The sequence below is a fragment of the Motacilla alba genome, chromosome 22, assembly GCF_015832195.1.
Source record: "Motacilla alba alba isolate MOTALB_02 chromosome 22, Motacilla_alba_V1.0_pri, whole genome shotgun sequence".
NCBI classification, from domain to species: Eukaryota; Metazoa; Chordata; class Aves; order Passeriformes; family Motacillidae; genus Motacilla; species Motacilla alba.
Window position 1 is genome coordinate 2,641,591 of NC_052037.1, and position 17,526 is coordinate 2,659,116.

The window sequence follows — 17,526 nt, forward strand, 5'->3', positions numbered from 1 at the left end:
CCAATGGGGGTCCCAATGAGGATCCCAGTGAAGATCCCATGGGGATCCCAATGGAAATCCCAATGAGGATCCCAATGAGGATCCCAGTCAAGATCCCAATGGGGGTCCCAATGAGGATCCCAGTGAAGATCCCATGGGGATCCCAATGGAAATCCCAATGGGGGTCCCAATGAGGATCCCAGTCAAGATCCCAATGGGGGTCCCAATGAGGATCCCAGTGAAGATCCCATGGGGATCCCAATGGAAATCCCAATGAGGATCCCAGTGAAGATCCCATGGGGATCCCAATGGAAATCCCAATGAGGATCCCAGTGAAGATCCCATGGGGATCCCAATGAGGATTCCAATGGGGATCCCAATGGAAATGCCAATGAGGAACTCACTGGGGATCCCAATGATGATCCCAGTGAAGATCCCAGTGGAAATTCCAGTAAGGATCCCCGTTAAGATTCCATGGGGATCCCAATGACCATCCCAGTGAAGATCCCAATGGAAACCCCAATGAGGATTTGGGGGCGGTTTGGGGCACAGGATCTAGGATGGATCCAGGATGGGGTTATCCCCAAAGGCCACCCCTTGGGTTCTCCCAACCCGTGCCGCGTTCCTGAGGTTCCGACCCCGTTGTCCTCCGCAGCCCACGCGCGTGGACCGGGGCTGGTTCGTGTTCCCCTTCGGGAAGAACCCGTGGTGGGTGTACCTGGCCAGCGCCCTGCCTGCCCTGCTGGTCACCATCCTCATCTTCATGGACCAGCAGATCACGGCCGTCATCGTCAACAGGAAGGAGCACAAGCTGAGGGTGAGACCCCCGGGGACCCCCCACAGCACCCAGGGCACCCCGGGATCCCCCACAGCACCCAGGGCACCCCAGGATCCCCACAGCACCCCCAGGTTTGGGGTAAGGTTGGGGGCTGCCCCCGGCCTCAGCCAGCTGCGGGTTTGGGGTGATGGCAGGCCTGGGGGGTGAAGTTCTGTGGGTAACGGGGTGCAGGGGGGTGACATGGGGTGACACAGGGTGCCCCGTGTCTATGTGGAGACGTCATGGTGACACTGAGTGTTTTGGGGTGACGCTGGGTGCCCCATGTCCATGTAGGGCACATCACAGTGACACCAGGTGTTTTGGGGTGACACCGGGTGCCCCAAGGCTGTTAGGGGCGCACCCAGGCCCTACCAGAGGCCTCGGGGGGTGCTTGGGGGACACCCCCCAATGCAGAGCCCCCCGTGCTGTGTTGCAGAAGGCAGCCGGGTACCACCTGGACCTCTTCTGGGTGGGCATCCTGATGGCCGTGTGCTCCTTCATGGGGCTGCCCTGGTACGTGGCCGCCACCGTCATCTCCATCGCCCACATCGACAGCCTCAAGATGGAGACCGAGACCAGCGCCCCGGGGGAGCAGCCCCAGTTCCTGGGGGTCAGGTGGGCCTGGGGGGCCAGGTGGGTCTCAGAGGGGTCCTGGAGCTGGAGGGACATCCCTGTCCTGGGAGGGACACCAGGGACAGTTCCTGGGGGTTCCAGGTGGGTCTCAGAGGGGTCCTGGAGCTGGAGGGACATCCCTGTCCTGGGAGGGACACCAGGGACAGTTCCTGGGGGTTCCAGGTGGGTCTCAGAGGGGTCCTGGAGCTGGAGGGACATCCCTGTCCTGGGAGGGACACCAGGGACAGTTCCTGGGGGTCCCAGGTGGGTCTCAGAGGGCTCCTGGAGCTGGAGGGACATCCCTGTCCTGGGGGGGACACCAGGGACAGGGAGGGCCTGTCCTGGAGGGGACACCAGGGACATAAAGGCCAGGGAGGGATTGTCAATCCCATTCCCACTGGTGGTTCCTGGTTCCTCGGGGGTTCCTCGGGCTGACCCTGCTCCTGTTGTCCCCTCCAGGGAGCAGAGGGTGACCGGCATCATCGTCTTCGTGCTGACGGGCATTTCGGTTTTCCTGGCTCCTATCCTGAAGGTAAGACATTCCCGTTCCCCGCTGCCTGCAGAGATTTGGGGACATGGGGACAAAAACTGGATCCTGTCCCGTCCTGGTGACCTCCAGAGCTGTCCCTGTCCCTGGGGAGGAGCTGCTGCCTTCCCTGGGCTCAGGGCCGTGGTGTTCCCTGTTCCCAGTACATCCCCATGCCGGTGCTCTACGGGGTCTTCCTCTACATGGGCGTGGCGTCGCTGAACGGCATCCAGGTGAGTGCCCTTCCTCCTCAGCATCCTCCTCCTCCTCTTCATCCCCATCCTCCTCATCCTCTTCATCCTCATCCTCCTACTCCTCATCCTTGTTGTTCTCCTCCTTCTCATCATCCTCATCCTCCTCGTCCTCATCCTCCTTCTCCTCATCCTTGTCATTCTCCTCCTTCTCCTCTTCACTGTCCTCCTCCTCCTCTTCCTCACTGGCCACAGACTGTCCCACACTGGCCCCATAAGGAAGATTTTTACTCCGAAATTTCCATGTGTGGGACAGCAGATACCCAAAACCCTCTGAGAAACACCAAAAACCTGGAAATTCCCCAATTTGGGGGGGACTAAAATCGGGTCCCCCTGGGCAGGCTGTGGGGTGGGCTGAGGATTGACCCTGGCCTTCCTCCCCGGGCAGTTCTGGGATCGCTGCAAGCTCTTCCTGATGCCGGCCAAGCACCAGCCCGACTACGTGTTCCTGCGGCACGTCCCGCTGCGCCGCATCCACCTCTTCACCCTGGTGCAGATCGTCTGCCTGGCCGTGCTCTGGATCCTCAAATCCACCGTGGCTGCCATCATCTTCCCCGTCATGGTAATCCCGTCCTTGATCCAAAGGGCTTTTTTTGGGATTTTTGGCGTGGTCCCACCATGGCTGCCATCATCTTCCCCACCATGGTGATCCCATCCTACCTTGGAAGCGTTTTTTGGGATTTTTGGCGTGGTCCCACCATGGCCACCATCATCTTCTCCTCGTTCCAAAGGGTTTTTTGGGATTTAAGGGATTTTTGGCTTGGTGGTCACCACCAGATCTTGGGTTGAGATGCTCCTGGACCTCTCCCCTGTCAGATCTTGGCCCTGATCCTCGTGAGGCGGCTCCTGGATTTCGTTTTTTGGGATTTAAGGGATTTTTGGCTTGGTGGTCACCACCAGATCTTGGGTTGAGATGCTCCTGGACCTCTCCCCTGTCAGATCTTGGCCCTGATCCTCGTGAGGCGGCTCCTGGATTTCGTTTTTTGGGATTTAAGGGATTTTTGGCTTGGTGGTCACCACCAGATCTTGGGTTGAGATGCTCCTGGACCTCTCCCCTGTCAGATCTTGGCCCTGATCCTCGTGAGGCGGCTCCTGGATTTCGTTTTTTGGGATTTAAGGGATTTTTGGCTTGGTGGTCACCACCAGATCTTGGGTTGAGATGCTCCTGGACCTCTCCCCTGTCAGATCTTGGCCCTGATCCTGGTGAGGCAGCTCCTCGATTTCGTTTTTGGGATTTAAGGGATTTTTGGCTTGGTGGTCACCACCAGATCTTGGGTTGAGATGTTCCTGGACCTCTCCCCTGTCAGATCTTGGCCCTGATCCTGGTGAGGCGGCTCCTGGATTTCGTCTTCTCCCAGCACGACCTGGCCTGGATCGACAACATCATCCCCGAGAAGGAGAAGAAGAAGGAGGACGACAAGAAGAAGAAGAAGAAAGGCAACAAAGGCGACAGCAGCAGCGATGACGAGGTGGGCACGGGGTCACCGGGGGCTCCCGAGGACAGCGGGGACAGCCCAGAGCTGGGGAGGGACAATTCCCACTGGGAATTGGGATGAAGGTCTTGGATTCCTGGAGCTGTTCCAGGGCAGGGACAGAGCTGGCTGAGCGAGGGGCGCCAGGGGATGTCCCAAAAGCTGGAAAATCACGGCAAAAAAAGGAAATCCTCAGGGAGAAGAGCCCAAATCCCTGCTTGAGGGCACGGCACCCATCCCTGAAAGCCTCCGTGCAACTCCTGCCACGGGATTTGGGAAGAGGAAGGCAAAACCTCCTCCTCCTCCTCCTCTGGAGGTCTCGGGTCCCTCTGGGAGCTCCAGGTGGTTTCAGAGCCCCCCAGGCGCTGCCTTCAGCAGGAATTTCCCCGTTTCTTCCCCAGTTCCCACCTCCCTCAGTCATTAAGATCCCCATGGAGCCCCTGCCCGCGCAGCCCCGAAACGGGGGCCCCCATTGCCTCAGCCGTAAGTACCGAGCCCAGGAGCCCCTCCTAACCCTCCCTGGGCTCCGCTCGGCACTAACCCCGCTGGCACCCGAGCCCCCGAGCACCAGGAGCAGGGAAAACAACCCACCAGGGAACACACCAGGGAACACACCAGGGGAACACACCAGGGGAACACACCAGGGAACCCACCAGGGAACACACCAGGGGAACAAACCATGGAACCCAACATGGAACCCACCAGGGGAACACACCAGGGAACCCACCAGGGAACACACCAGGGAAAACCACCATGGAAACCACCAGGGGAACAACCCACCAGGGAACACACCAGGGAACACACCAGGGGAACAAACCATGGAACCCAACATGGAACCCACCAGGGGAACACACCAGGGAACCCACCAGGGAACACACCAGGGAAAACCACCATGGAAACCACCAGGGAACACACCAGGGAACACACCAGGGAACACACCAGGGAACACACCAGGGGAACACACCAGGGGAACACACCAGGGGAACACACCAGGGAACACACCAGGGAACACACCAGGGAACACACCAGGGGAACACACCAGGGGAACACACCAGGGAACACACCAGGGGAACACACCAGGGAACACACCAGGGGAACAAACCATGGAACCCAACATGGAACCCACCAGGGGAACACACCAGGGAACCCACCAGGGAACACACCAGGGAAAACCACCATGGAAACCACCAGGGGAACAACCCACCAGGGAACACACCAGGGAACACACCAGGGGAACAAACCATGGAACCCAACATGGAACCCACCAGGGGAACACACCAGGGAAAACCACCATGGAAATCCCACCAGGAGAACACACCAGGGGAACAAACCAGGGAAATCTACCATGGAAACCACCAGGGGAAACCCACCATGGAACACACCATGGAACCCACCAGGGGAACAGACCAGGGGAACACACCAGGGAAATCCACCATGGAACCCACCATGGAAACCCACCAGGGGAACCCACCAGGGGAACCCACCAGGGGAAATCCCACCAGGGAAATCCACCATGGAACCCACCAGGGGAAACCCAGCAGGAAAACCCAGCAGGGAAAACCTACCAAGGAAATCCACCATGGAAATCCCACCAGGGGAAAGCCCAGCAGGGGAAACCCACCAGCTCCAGAGCCGCTGGAGCACCACTCATCCCAAAGATCGCCAAGATTTCCATAAATCACAAGAAAAAATCCAGGAATCTCCTGGGTTTTGTCACCCCCACTGGAGCACCACTCATCCCAAAGATCGCCAAGATTTCCACAAATCACAATAAAAAATCCAGGAACCTCCTGGGTTTTGTCACCCCCGAGCTGGTGCTGATGGCGCTGTGAGAAACATCCGACTTTGGGGTGGCTTGGAGCCCCCAAAAGCTTCTCGTGATGGAGTTTCATGGCTGGGAAAGAGCAGGTTTGGCTCCACCTTCACCAAAAACCCTCAGGATAAATTTGGGGAAGTTCATTCCATGACCCCAGAGAGTTTGAGTTGAGTTGAACGCCTTCACTGATGCTGGCAGGGCCTTTCCTTTGATGGCCCCCAAAAAATCTGCAATTCCCAGGAGTTTTCCTCCTCCTCCCACTGCCCAGAAAGATGGGATCGGTGATTTTGGCAAAGAAAGGTGGGATTGGTGATTTTGGGCCTGAAAAGGGATTGGTGATTTTGGCCCAGGAAAGGCGGGATTGATGATTGTGGCCCGGAACGGTGGGATTGGTGATTGTGGCCCAGGATGCAGCGGGCTCCCAGGGGGATTTCTGGGGTCACCTGGGCAGTATTTCAGCTGCGTGTCCCCCCAGGAAAGAGGGCCTCCACCTGGAGCTTTGCGTTCTGACTCCTCCCCAAACGGCTCGGACATGGATCGCAGGTAACCGGGACCCCCGTCCCCATCCCTGGGGGGAAATTTTGGGATCCTCCCAGCTGAATCTCCCCCAATATATGAAAAGCTCCGAGTCTCCAGGGAGCAGCACCCCCGGGGCGGGTTTGGGGCGGGGGCAGCCCCGCCGGTTGCTCACCCCTCTCTCTCTGCTGCCCCCAGCATCACCCTCCACCTGAAGATCTCGTGCCCGTCGTCTCCCGCCTTCAACTACTCCCGCAACCCCATCTGCGCCGTGCCCCAGGTGAAGATCGAGATGGAGTCGGACTACGAGGACAGCGACACGGAGAAGGCCCCGCGGGACATGGGCAGCGAGACCACGCTATAGCCCCGCCCGCCCGCGGGACCCCAGTTCATTTAATTTATCTCTAGATAGGTAGATAGCGCCGCGGCCACGCGTACGGATAAAACCGGGGGTGCTCCTCTCTGCTGGACGCCGGCGGCCCCGCGCCCCGGCGGGTTTTAGGGTCCCGCACCCCGGTGGATTTTAGGGTCCCAGGCCCTGGTGGGTTTTAGGGTCCCCCACCCCAGCAGGTTTTAGGGTCGCGCGCTCCAGAATTCCCTCTCTTTCCGCTGGGCGAAGGCAACGCCGCTGGCGGCGAAACAGGGCCAGAAAGGTGGGATCGGTGATTTTGGCCCCAAAAAGATGGGATTGGTGATTTTGGCACAGGAAAAGTGGGATCAGTGATTTTGGCAAAGAAAGGTGGGAATTGTGATTTTGGCACAGGAAAAGTGGGATGGGTGATTTTGGCCCCAAAAAGGTGGGATCGGTGATTTGGGCCAAGAAAGGAGGAAGCACCTGGGATGGGGACAGAGGAGGCTCCTGGGTTGGGGTTGAGGAAGAGAAGGCAGCTGGGATGGGGATGAGGAGGAGGAAGCACAGCAAGATGGGGATGAAGAGGAGGAGGAGGCTCCTGGGATGAGGAGGAAGAGGCGCGGCAGGATGGAGAGCAGCCGGTGCCCGGGGAGGGAAGGGAAGGAGGAGGAGCTCAGGGTGAAGGGTTTTGCCATTGAGGGCAACAAAGGGCAACAACCGGGCAGAGAATGGGGCCTTGGGTCCTGCAGGGATCAGGAATGGTGCCTGAGGAGTCAGGGATGGTTTCCATGGGGAAATGGGAACGGTGGCTGCAGTGAAGCCCTTTGGTCGCCCACCCCACATCCTCACCCCTAACCTCTGCCAGGCCCGGGAACAGCCCCGTCCCTCCTGCAGCCCTTCCCTCCCTGGAGGACTCCTCCGCCTGAAGGAATCTCCTGGCTGGAGGAATCCAAGGATTCCTTCTGGAGGAATCCCCTGGCTGGGGAATCGGAGGGTTCTCCCTGGAGGAATCCAGGATTCCCTGTGGCTCCGTTCCCGCCCCAGCCCCGTTCCCAGCACCGGGAGCAGGGGGGGAGAGCAGCCCCTGCCCCTGCCCCCAGTGCTCCCAGTTCCACCCAGCAGCTCCTCCCCGTGCCCAGCAGCGTTTTGGGGTCCCAAGGGGCTCTTCCAGCCCGGGTGGGGATCCGGGCTCCCTCCACCCCTTCCCAGCCGTGCCGAGGCTTTGAAGGAATTTCCTTTTCTCGACCCGCGGCCCAGGCCCGGCCCTGGTTTAGGAACGCCGGTCCCAACAGCCCCGGAATCAATTTTCTTCTCATTTTTCTGGGTGAATCCTTCAAGGTTTTCCCTCCCAGAGCCCCCAGGCCCTTCCCGCGGGCAGCACCGACCTGACACTGACACCAGCAGCACCGGGGCTCCTCTGGGCCACCGGTGACACACTGGGACACCGGTGACACACTGGGACACCAGTTCAACACTGGGACACCAGTTCAACACTGGGACACCAGTGACACACTGTACATAGGACACCAGTTCAACACTGGGACACCGGTGACACACTGGGACACCGGTGACACTGCAGCTGGGACACTGGTGACACACTGCAACTGGAAACCAGTGACACACTGGGACACCGGTGACACGCTGTACATAGGACACCAGTGACACACTGGGACACCAGTTTAACTCTGTAACTGGGCGCCAGTTAAATGATGCAACAGGGACACCAGTGACACATTTTAACTGGGACCCCAGTTCGACACTGTACATAGGACACCAGCCAAACACTGCAAACAGGCCACCAGTTAAACCCTGGAACTGGGACACCAGTGACACCAGTTAAACCCTGGAACTGGGACACCAGTGACACCAGTTAAACCCTGGAACTGGTACCAGTTCAACACTGGGACCCCAGTTCAACACTGCACACGAGACACCAGTGACACCAGTTCAACCCTGTAACTGGTAGGGACCTGACCAACAACTGGTCTGAACCAGTTCACCCCTGGAACTGGGCACCAGTTCACCCCTGGAACTGGTCAGTAATCCCCAAATTAACCCTGTAAATACCCAAATCCTCTGAGACTCCAAGGCCGTTTCCTGTTTATGGCATTTCTCGTTCTGGTTCCGGCGCAGCTCCGGGGAATCGTGGCAGTGCCCGCCGTGCCCTGGCAGCGCCCAAACCCTGCCCTGGCACTGCCCAAACCCTGCCCTGGAAACATCCAAACCCTGGCAGCGCCCTAACCCTGCCCTGGCAGCACCCAAACCCTGCCCTGGCACTGCCCAAATTCCTCCTGTAGCTCCTGTCGCCACCCCGTGCCAGCTGGCAGGTTTAAGGGTTTAATCCCGGTTTAACTCTCTCTGCAGCATGCTCCAGGCAGGTTGAAGGGTGTAATCCCGGTTTAACTCTCTCCCTGCTGGGCTCCAGGCAGGTTTAGGAGTTTAATCCCAGTTTAACTCTCTCCCTGCTGGGCTCCAGGCAGGTTTAGGGTTTAACCCCGGTTTAACTCTCTCCGTGCTGCCCCGGGAGCTCGCCGTGGGGCACAGCCCGGCCCTTTGGGCTCAGTTTGTCCCCTCTGGGCGCGGTTGCCGCGCGGGTTTCGGGGTTTCGGTCCCGAGGCTCGGCCTGCAGCACGGCGCCGCCGGACCCGGCTGGATTCCTCACGACACAGCCCAATAAAAACCTCCTTCCCACCAGCTGAGCTCTGCTGCGCCTCATCCTGGGGATCTCGAGGGATCTCGGGGATTTTTTGGGATCTTTGGGGATCTTTGGAGTCTTGGAGGGATCTCTGGGATCTTTGGGGAACTTGGGGATCTTTGGGGATCCCCGGGATCTTTGGGATTCCTGGGATCCTTGGGGGTCTTTGGGATCCCCGGGATCCTTGGGGGTCTTTGGGATCCCCAGGATCTTTGGAATCTCTGGGGATCTCTGGGGATCTGCACTCAGAGCAGGTTTCACCAGCCCAGGGCCTGCACAGACCAGCACTAAAGTATGGCTTTAATTTAATTTCAGTTTTTTTGTTCAAGTAATTCCTCCAGAGAGGAGTGGGAGTGCCGGGATCGAACAGCTCCTGCAGGAGCAGGGCGGGTAAACCCAGCTCAAACATAAAACTGAGCCTGGGTAACCCCAGCTCAAACACAAAGCAGGAGTGTGGATACAAAGCAGGAGTGTGGATAATCCCAGCTCAAAAACAAAGCGGGAGTCTGGATAATCCCAGCCTCAAAACAAAGCAAGAGTTTGGATCATCCCAGCTCTAAACCAAAGCAGGAGTGTGGATAATCCCAGCTCAAAACAAAGCAGGATTTTGGATAATCCCAGCTCAAAACAAAGCAGGAGCTTGGATGAAAAGCAGGAGGAGTTTGGGTATTCCCAGCCTAAAAACAAAGCAGGAATGTGGATAATCCCAGCCCTAAAACCAAGCAGGAGTTTGGGTAGTCCCAGCTCAGCCAATAAATACCTGTGACCTCACGGTGGGGAGAAGCCCCCGGTGCAAGACAATAAATAACCAATATTGCATTTTCTGTCGGCCTGTCGGGGAGCCAGTCTGCAACGGCGTGGTTAGGCCTGGCTCTGAGGGGCCCTCGTTAAACCTGGCTCCCAGGGGCTCCTCGTTAAGCCCGGCTCAGAGGCTCCTGTTTGGGCAGGCAGAGCCCGGAGCTCGCGGGGTTCCAGCAGTTTCTTGGCAGCGATGGTGGTGTTCAGAGGGGCTCCTCGCTAAGCCCGGCTCTGAGGGGCTCCTCGCTAAGCCCGGCTCTGTTTAGGCAGGCAGAGCCTCGAGCCCGCGGGGTTCCAGCAGTTTCTTGGCAGCGATGATGGTGTTCTTCATCAGCATGGCCACCGTCATGGGCCCCACGCCGCCGGGCACCGGCGTGATGTAACTCGCCTTCTTCCGCACCCCTGAGGGGAAAAGCTCGGCTTAAGGGCCGGGCCGGGCTCCCCAGCCTAAAGCCACGCAGGTTGTGGCGGGATTAAGGCTTTAGGAAGGGGGTCTGGGTGGTTTTACCCTGCTAGGCCCAGCCTGGGTGTGAGGGCCAAGGTGGGGAAAAGCGCCAAGCCAGGTCTAAAAGCGCCAAGCCAAGGCTGGAAACACAAAGGTCCAAAGCAGCAAAAAGCCAGGCCCGAAAGTGCCAAAAAGCCAAGCCTGGGAGCCCCAGAAATTTGGGCCTGGGAGCTCCAAAAAGCTGGGCCTAAAAGCGCCAAGCCAGGCCTTAAAGCACAAGGGTCCAAAACAGCAAAAAGCCAGGCCTAAAAGCACAAAGCTCTGGATACACCAAAAGCCAGGCCATAAAGTACCAAAAAGCTGGGCCTAAAAGTACCAAAAAGCTGGGCCAGAAAGCACCAAGGCCTAAAAGCCAGGCCTAAAAGCTGATTTTTAGCACAGAAACGCCAAATCCAAGCCCGGGGCTGGAGCAGGGGCAGAGACTCAAGTGCTGAGGCTCAGGAGGCGCCTCTGGAGCGTCCCCACGGAATATCCCGGGACACACCCCGAGCTCGGTGACACAAACCAGGCTTTGTCCCCTCCTCAGGGCCCACAGAAGCTGATCCCGAGCCTAAAGGAGCTGATCCTGAGCCTAAGGAGCTGATCCCGGGCCTCTCCTCACCTTCGAAGTCCACGTCCCCCACGAGGCGGGGCTGGGCGGTGACGGGGTCCCGCACGCGCGTGATGCCCACGTCGATCACCGCCGCCCCCTCCTTGATCATGTCGGCCGTGATCAGGTTGGGGATGCCTGGGAACACAAACTCCCCCTCAGGGGGGCTCCACATCCCCCCGGTCCCAAATTCCCAGCGGCTTCCAACCCACCTGGGCTTTCCTGATTCCCTAAATTATTGGAGTCGGGAATTTTGAGGGTTTTTTTTCCAACCTAAACCATCCTGAGAAATGCAAATCTACCCCGATCCCCTTCATCCCCATGTTCCCAGGGTGGGATTTTGGGGTGCCTGTGCAGGATTCCCAGGGGGGATTTTGAGGTGCCTGTGTAGGATTCCCAGGGTGGATTTTGGGGTGCCTCTGCAGGGCTCTCAGGGATTCCCAGGGTGGGATTTTGGGGTGCCTCTGCAGGGCTCCCAGGGTGGGATTTTGGGGTGTCTCTGCAAATCTCCCAGGGGAGATTTTGGGGTGTCTCTGCAGGGCTCTCAGGGATTCCCAGGGTGGGATTTTGGGGTGCTGTGCAGAGCCAGGTGCTGCGTCCACCATCCCGCTGGGTTCCCTCCCACCCCACGACTCCCCAGGGCTCTCCAGGTGCCCCCTGCCAGCTGCTGCTCCCCATTCCAAAGGCAGAACCCCAAAACCCGAGGCTGCTTTTTGCCTCAGCCCCGGGACCCCCCCACCCCCCAGGATTCCCAGCAGGAGCCCCCCCAAAGCCGCCGAGCCCCTCACCCGCAGCCGCCACCACGATGTCAGCACGGATGGTGTGCTGCTTCAGCTGCTCCTTGGGCGTGTAGCGGTGCGAGATGGTCACCGTGGCGTCACCTGAGGGGACAAGGGACAGCCAGGTGTGGCTGTGAGGCAGCTCAGAGAGAAGCCATCATGCCCGAGACGGCTCAGCTGCCCTGAACGGCATCAGGTGAGCAGGATGGTCTTGAGGTAGCGCCGGAAACAGAAAATTCTTAATAAAAGGCAAAATGACAAAGTTCTCACAGAGAAAAACCGAGCTAAGGGCGAGAGCTTTTTGCTCCTGCTAAAACACCCCACAAAAGGGATTATTTCCACCGTCCTCTTCTTTTTCTGGTGAATTACCTAGGCCAGAGCTCTTGGCCTCTGCCCACTTGGCAGCCCCAGGTCTGGGGTGAAGTCCCAAAGGTCCCATCGGGTGTCTTTGTGCTTGATTTGGGAGAGAAACTTCCGGGCTTTTTGGCTTTTTAAACAGACAAAGAATCATTTGGTGACTCTGTCAACAAGGGGCACATTCCTCCAGGCCAGGAATCCACAGCCAGCACCCAAACCCAAACTCCTCTGCACCTTCATCCCCAAGGTGTTCCTCAGGAACATCAGGGGCTGCTGGTGAACCCCAGGAGGTTCAGGGGTGGAACAGGACAAGGAGATGCCAGAGGAGGTTCAGGGGTGGAACAGGACAAGGAGACACCAGAGGAGGTTCAGGGGGTGGAACAGGACGTGGAGATGCTGGAGGAGGTTCAGGGGTGGAACAGGACAAGGAGATGCCGGAGGAGGTTCAAGAGGGACCTTCTGGCTCTCCACAACTCTGTGGGGACAGGAGGGGGCAGCTAGGACAGGGTCAGGCTCTGCTCCCAGGAGAAAAAAAGCCTCAAGCTGTGCCAGGAGAGGTTTAGGGTTGGATATTGGGGAAAAAATCCATCATGGAGAGGTTGTAAAATATTGGAAGAGGCTGCCCAGGGAAAGGGGGGAGGCCCCACCCCTGGAAGGGTCCAGAACACGTGTGGATGTGGCACTGGAGGCTGCGGCACCCATGGCTGAGCGATGGCTGGGTTTCATCTCCTCGGAGACCTTTCCAACCCGAGCAAGTCTGTGATTCCGAGACCGTGCTGAGGATTATTTCCCCAGGGAGCTGCTGGGAGTGCTTGGGGAGGTTCAAGGGGAGGGATGGGAGGTGTTCCCCCGAGGTGCCCCCCTCTCGTACCTCCGGGGCGCTCGTGGCTGCCGTCGGTGTGCAGCAGCATGGCGATGGGCATGCCCACGTTCTTGGACCTGCCCGCCACCACCACGTTCCTGCCCAGCGTCGGGATCCCTGCAGGGGACAGATCACACCCTCACACACTGCCCTGAGCTGGGAGGGACCCACTGGGACGGCTGATCCCACCCTGGGAATCCTGCACAGCACCCCAAAACCCCACCCTGAGAGCCCTGGGAGCCCTGCACAGACACCCCAAAATCCCACCCTGGGAGCCCTGCACAGGCACCCCAAAATCCCACCCTGGGAGCCCTGGGAGCCCTGCACAGGCACCCCAAAACTGGGTGAGTGTTGAGCTCAGGGTATCCCAGCCCAGAACAGAGCACGACAATCCCTCCCTGTCCCTGATGTCCCTCCCAGGATAGGACAATTCCCCCCAGGACAGGACAATCCCTCCCTGGCCACGCTGTCCCTCATCCTTCCAGGACAGGACAATCCCTCCCTTGTCCTGCTGTCCCCTCCAGGACAGGACGATCCCTCCCTGTCCCTGCTGTCCCCTCCAGGACAGGACGATCCCTCCCTGCCCACGCTGTCCCTGGTGTCCTGAGCTGGAATTCCCAGAATCCCCGAAAGCTGCAGCGGCAGCAGCTCCCGCCCGAGCAGGAATTCCCAGGAATCCCCTCTCACCTGTCCTCTGGATGATCTCCCAGACGCCCCGGGGCGTGGCAGGCAGCATGGAGTGCTGGTCCAGGCACATCCTGCCCACGTTGAGCACGTGGAACCCGTCCACATCCTTGTGCGGGCTCACGGCGTTGCAGACGCGGCGCTCGTCGATGTGCTCTGCAGGGGCAGGGGGCTCAGGGGGCAGGCCCACGGCTGGGCTGTGCTGCCAGCTGTGCTGCCAGCTGTGCTGCCAGCTGTGACTGTCACCCTGAGTCCCAGGATGGAGCTCTGAGCCCAAACAGGAGCTCTGACCCCAAGCAGGAGCTCGAATTGTGACCCCAAACTGGAGCTCTGACCCTGAGCCCTGACCTGGAATTGCGACCCCAAACTGGAGCTCTGACCCTGAGCCCTGAGCTGGAATTGCAGCCCCAAACTGGAGCTCTGACCCTGAACCCTGAGTTGGAATTGTGACCCCAAACTGGAGCTCTGACGCTGAGCTGGGATTTCAAGCCTGAACCCCAAGCTGGAATTGCAACCCTAAAACTGGAGCTGTGACCCTGAACCCTGAGCCCTGAGCTGGAATTACAACCCCAAACTGGAGCTGTGACCCTGAACTGGAATTGCAGCCCCAAACTGGAGCTGTAACCCTGAACTGGAATTGCAGCCCCAAACTGGAGCTGTAACCCTGAGCTGGAATTGCAGCCCCAAACTGGAGCTGTGACCCTGAGCTGGAATTGCAGCCCCAAACTGGAGCTGTGACCCTGAGCTGGAATTGCAGCCCCAAACTGGAGCTGTGACCCTGAGCTGCAATTGTGACCCTGAGCCCGAGCTCAGCCCCTTCAGAGCGTGGGGCCTGACTCTCCCCAGCCTCCCCAGTTGCAGGCTGGCAGCTCCCAGCACAGGGCACTGGGGCAGCCCTCGGCAGTGCCAGGGGATTTATCGGGTGGCCCAAGGCCGCGCACACCCAGCTGGGGACGCTGATACTGGGGACGCTGATACTGGGGACGCTGACACTGCCACGCAGGGACAGCTGCCAGCACCCGGAGCCTGAGCCCCGCGGGCAGCTGCTGCCGAGGGGGAGGATCAGGGCAGGGTCCCCCCGCGCTGCCCCATCCTGCGGCCCTGGAAGCTTCCCGGGAATGCAGGAGGGGAGCGGAGGCGCTCACCAGGCAGGGGAAGCTGCACCAGGAGCCCGTCCACGGCCGTGTCGCTGTTGAGTTTGGCGATCAGCTCCAGCAGCTCCTCCTCGCTGATGGAGGCCGGCCGGAGGATGGTCTCGCTGCTGATCCCTGGAATTGCCAAATCCACGGAGTCACCGAGGCACAAAAGAGTGATTTTCCCGCGTTTTGTGCATTTTCCACCCTGTTCTGCTGCCTGGCTAAATCTGGGAGGTGCACGCTGAGGATGGAAGGAGCTCCCAGGCCGGAGAGACCTTCACAAGCCTTGGGATTTGTTGTTGAGGATGATTTTATGGGGTTGGTGGCCTGGGAAAGGGGGTTTGGGACCCTGCCAGAGCAGGGAGAAAGCCAGGCAAAGGCTGCTGCCATGAAAATAAACCCCCATGGCCTGAGAGGCCTCTGGACACAGTAAAAAAGGGATGTTTGCCTCAAAATGCCAGCTCCAAAAGCAGCTTCAGCTGTTCAGAGCCAGGTTAAATGACACCATTTACTGCCCTGACCCCGAGCAGGACCTTGCACTGCAGGATGGGAAGGAGTCAGAGAGCAGTGAGGCTGCTGAACAGGGGCTCTGTCCCAAGCAGACAGGAAAAGCAGGCCAAAAATCCCATCCAGTGCTTTTCATGGCTGTGGGAAAGCTGAAAAACCCCAATCCTGCCCTGAAGGATCCAACAGATCACACCTAATCGCACCCCAGTACAACAGGGCACAGCCACGAGAAACCAAATTCTGGGCACAGCCAAAAACCAACAGGCAGATGCATCCCAAAAAAAGCTTCCAGCATGGAGGATTCCCAACCAAAGCGCCTTTTTAGGGAAGGAAAGCTCCCACTCACCCACATCAGCCGCTGCTTTGGTTTTGTTGAGGACGTAGGAGTGGCTGGCCGGGTTTTCCCCCACCAGCACCACGCTCAGGTGGGGCCTCCTGTTGCCGGCAGCCACCCACTGCTGCACCTCGTGCCGCGCTTCCTGCCGGATCTGCCGGGCCAGCTTCCGCCCCGAGATCACCACGGCGTCCCCCCTGCAGGGGAAAGGGTCAGCTCGGGGCAGGATGGAGCAGGAACCCGGGGAAAGGGGCAGCTCGGGGCAGGATGGAGCAGGAACCCGGGGAAAGGAGCAGCTCAGCCCCGGGCAGGATGGAGGAGGAACCAGGGGAAAGGGTCAGCTCGGGGCAGGATGGAGCAGGAACCAGGGGAAAAGGGGCAGCCCAGGGCAGGGCAGGATGGAGCAGGAACCAGGGGAAAAGGGGCAGCTCAGCCCCAGACCCCACGCTGCCAGCCCCGGGCAGGATGGAGCAGGGACCAGGGGAAAAAGGTCAGCTCAGGGCAGGATGGAGCAGGAAACCAGGGGAAAAGGCTCCATTCCTTGTGCTTTATCAGGCCCTTTGGCACCTTTGTGCTCAGTCACGTTTTAGGCTCGGTTCCAGCATCAAAGGTGGGACTAAACAGGGCAGAATCGGAATATCCCGAGGTGAAAGGGACCCACTAGGATCACCTCAAAATCCCGCCCTGTGCAACCTTGGGAATGCTGTACAAACACTGTTTGGAGCAGGGTGGGATGCTCAGGGGTCCCTGTCCCACCACAGAACGCTCGGGGCTCTCTGCCCTGCCACCCCAGGGAATGTCGGGGAGGTCTCTGTCCCCCTCATGCCAAGGAATAATCAAGAAGAGGGGCTGGCGGTCTCCTTTCTCACTCAGAGGGTCTCCGTCCCCTCACGCCGTGGCGGCCCCGCTGCGAGGCGCTCCCTGTCCCTCTCATTCTGGGGGAGCCTCCATCCATCCCCCTCACCCCAGGGGCTGCCCGGGAGTATTTCCATCCCCCCGAGCCGGGCCAGCCCCGCCGTGGGGCGATCTCCGTCCCAGCCCCGCCGTGAGGCGATCTCCGTCCCAGCCGGGCCGGGCCAGCCCCGATATGAGGCGATCTCCGTCCCAGCCGGGCCGGGCCAACCCCGCCGTGAGGCGATCTCCGTCCCAGCCCCGCCGTGAGGCGATCTCCGTCCCAGCCGGGCCGGGCCAGCCCCGATATGAGGCGATCTCCGTCCCAGCCCCGCCGTGGGGCGATCTCCGTCCCAGCCGGGCCGGGCCAGCCCCGCTCTCCCTCCCACGCAAGGCGGCCGCGGGATTTCATCAGCCTGCAGCTCCCGCCGCGGCCGCTAGGGGCCCGCCCGCCGCCCCCAGAGCCGCCGGGACCGAACGGGCCGCGACCCCAGCGCGGGGGCCGCCCGAACCGAACCGAACCGGGCCAGGCCGGGCCTCCCCCCTCACAGCCCTCAGCGCGCCGGGCCCGAGCGGAGCGCGGCGGGCGCTGCTCCCGCCTCCCTCCCAAGCATCCCCGCACATCCCCCGGTGTCCCGGCCGTACCGGGCGGCGCTGAGGTGCAGGCGGCGGGCGCGGGGCTCCAGCGCGGCGCGGCTGAGGGCGCGGAGAGGCTGGAGCGCGGCGGCCATGGCAGGACCCGGCCGGGCGAACGGCGGGAACAGCGTGAGGGAACACCGCTTCCTGTCCATTATATAGCCGGCAGACCCCGCCCCTCCGCGCGGCAGCCAATGGGATTCAGACCAAATATGATTGATTGGTACCGGCGGGATCGCCCCGGGGCGAGGCGGAGGGAGCCGGGAGCGGGCGCGGGGACCGGGACACGGCGGGAGCGTCCCGGGACAGACACGGGCCAGAGCATCCCGGGACCGACACCGGCCAGAGCATCCCGGGACAGACACGGGCCAGAGCATCCCGGGACAGACACCGGCCAGAGCATCCCGGGACA

General features: G+C 60.2%; 3 protein-coding genes across 10 annotated transcripts in view; 1 reads left to right on the forward strand and 2 right to left on the reverse strand.

Moving 5' to 3' along the window:
• The window catches only part of SLC4A5 (solute carrier family 4 member 5), a 32,631-nt gene extending 26,245 nt beyond the window's left edge, over positions 1 to 6,386 (forward strand). For 4 of the 6 annotated variants that reach the window (XM_038160336.1, XM_038160337.1, XM_038160335.1 and 1 more), the window contains 8 exons: positions 635 to 796; positions 1,233 to 1,411; positions 1,868 to 1,940; positions 2,099 to 2,167; positions 2,574 to 2,747; positions 3,493 to 3,654; positions 5,949 to 6,016; positions 6,188 to 6,386. In XM_038160336.1, coding sequence (XP_038016264.1) covers positions 635 to 796; positions 1,233 to 1,411; positions 1,868 to 1,940; positions 2,099 to 2,167; positions 2,574 to 2,747; positions 3,493 to 3,654; positions 5,949 to 6,016; positions 6,188 to 6,353 — 1,053 coding nt within the window. In that variant the 3' untranslated portion in view covers positions 6,354 to 6,386. Of the gene's footprint in view, positions 1 to 634; positions 797 to 1,232; positions 1,412 to 1,867; positions 1,941 to 2,098; positions 2,168 to 2,573; positions 2,748 to 3,492; positions 3,655 to 4,058; positions 4,141 to 5,948; positions 6,017 to 6,187 lie in introns of all 6 variants that reach the window. The other 2 variants (XM_038160339.1, XM_038160338.1) reach the window with 1 other exon arrangement.
• Positions 6,301 to 9,061, reverse strand: LOC119710860. Of its 3 annotated transcripts, none has more exons than XM_038160343.1 (2): positions 8,209 to 9,061; positions 6,301 to 8,140 (listed from the first exon to the last, which is right to left on the reverse strand). In XM_038160343.1, exon 2 carries the CDS (start codon positions 8,106 to 8,108, stop codon positions 6,513 to 6,515), a length of 1,596 nt encoding a protein of 531 aa, XP_038016271.1. In that variant the 5' UTR covers positions 8,109 to 8,140; positions 8,209 to 9,061; the 3' UTR covers positions 6,301 to 6,512. The 3 variants fall into 3 exon arrangements, with proteins under 3 accessions (XP_038016271.1, XP_038016270.1, XP_038016272.1); XM_038160342.1 differs by having other exon boundaries at positions 6,301 to 8,143; positions 8,212 to 8,344; XM_038160344.1 differs by lacking the exon at positions 8,209 to 9,061 and having other exon boundaries at positions 6,301 to 6,685; positions 6,743 to 8,141.
• A 257-nt stretch (positions 9,062 to 9,318) lies between these two features.
• LOC119710861 (bifunctional methylenetetrahydrofolate dehydrogenase/cyclohydrolase, mitochondrial) lies at positions 9,319 to 17,516 on the reverse strand. Its single transcript, XM_038160345.1, has 8 exons — positions 17,124 to 17,516; positions 15,600 to 15,784; positions 14,756 to 14,878; positions 13,614 to 13,766; positions 12,936 to 13,043; positions 11,717 to 11,809; positions 10,941 to 11,066; positions 9,319 to 10,236 (listed from the first exon to the last, which is right to left on the reverse strand). The coding sequence occupies exons 1-8, from the start codon at positions 17,489 to 17,491 to the stop codon at positions 10,097 to 10,099; spliced, it is 1,296 nt and encodes a 431-aa protein (XP_038016273.1). The 5' UTR covers positions 17,492 to 17,516; the 3' UTR covers positions 9,319 to 10,096.
• Positions 17,517 to 17,526: the final 10 nt, after the last annotated feature.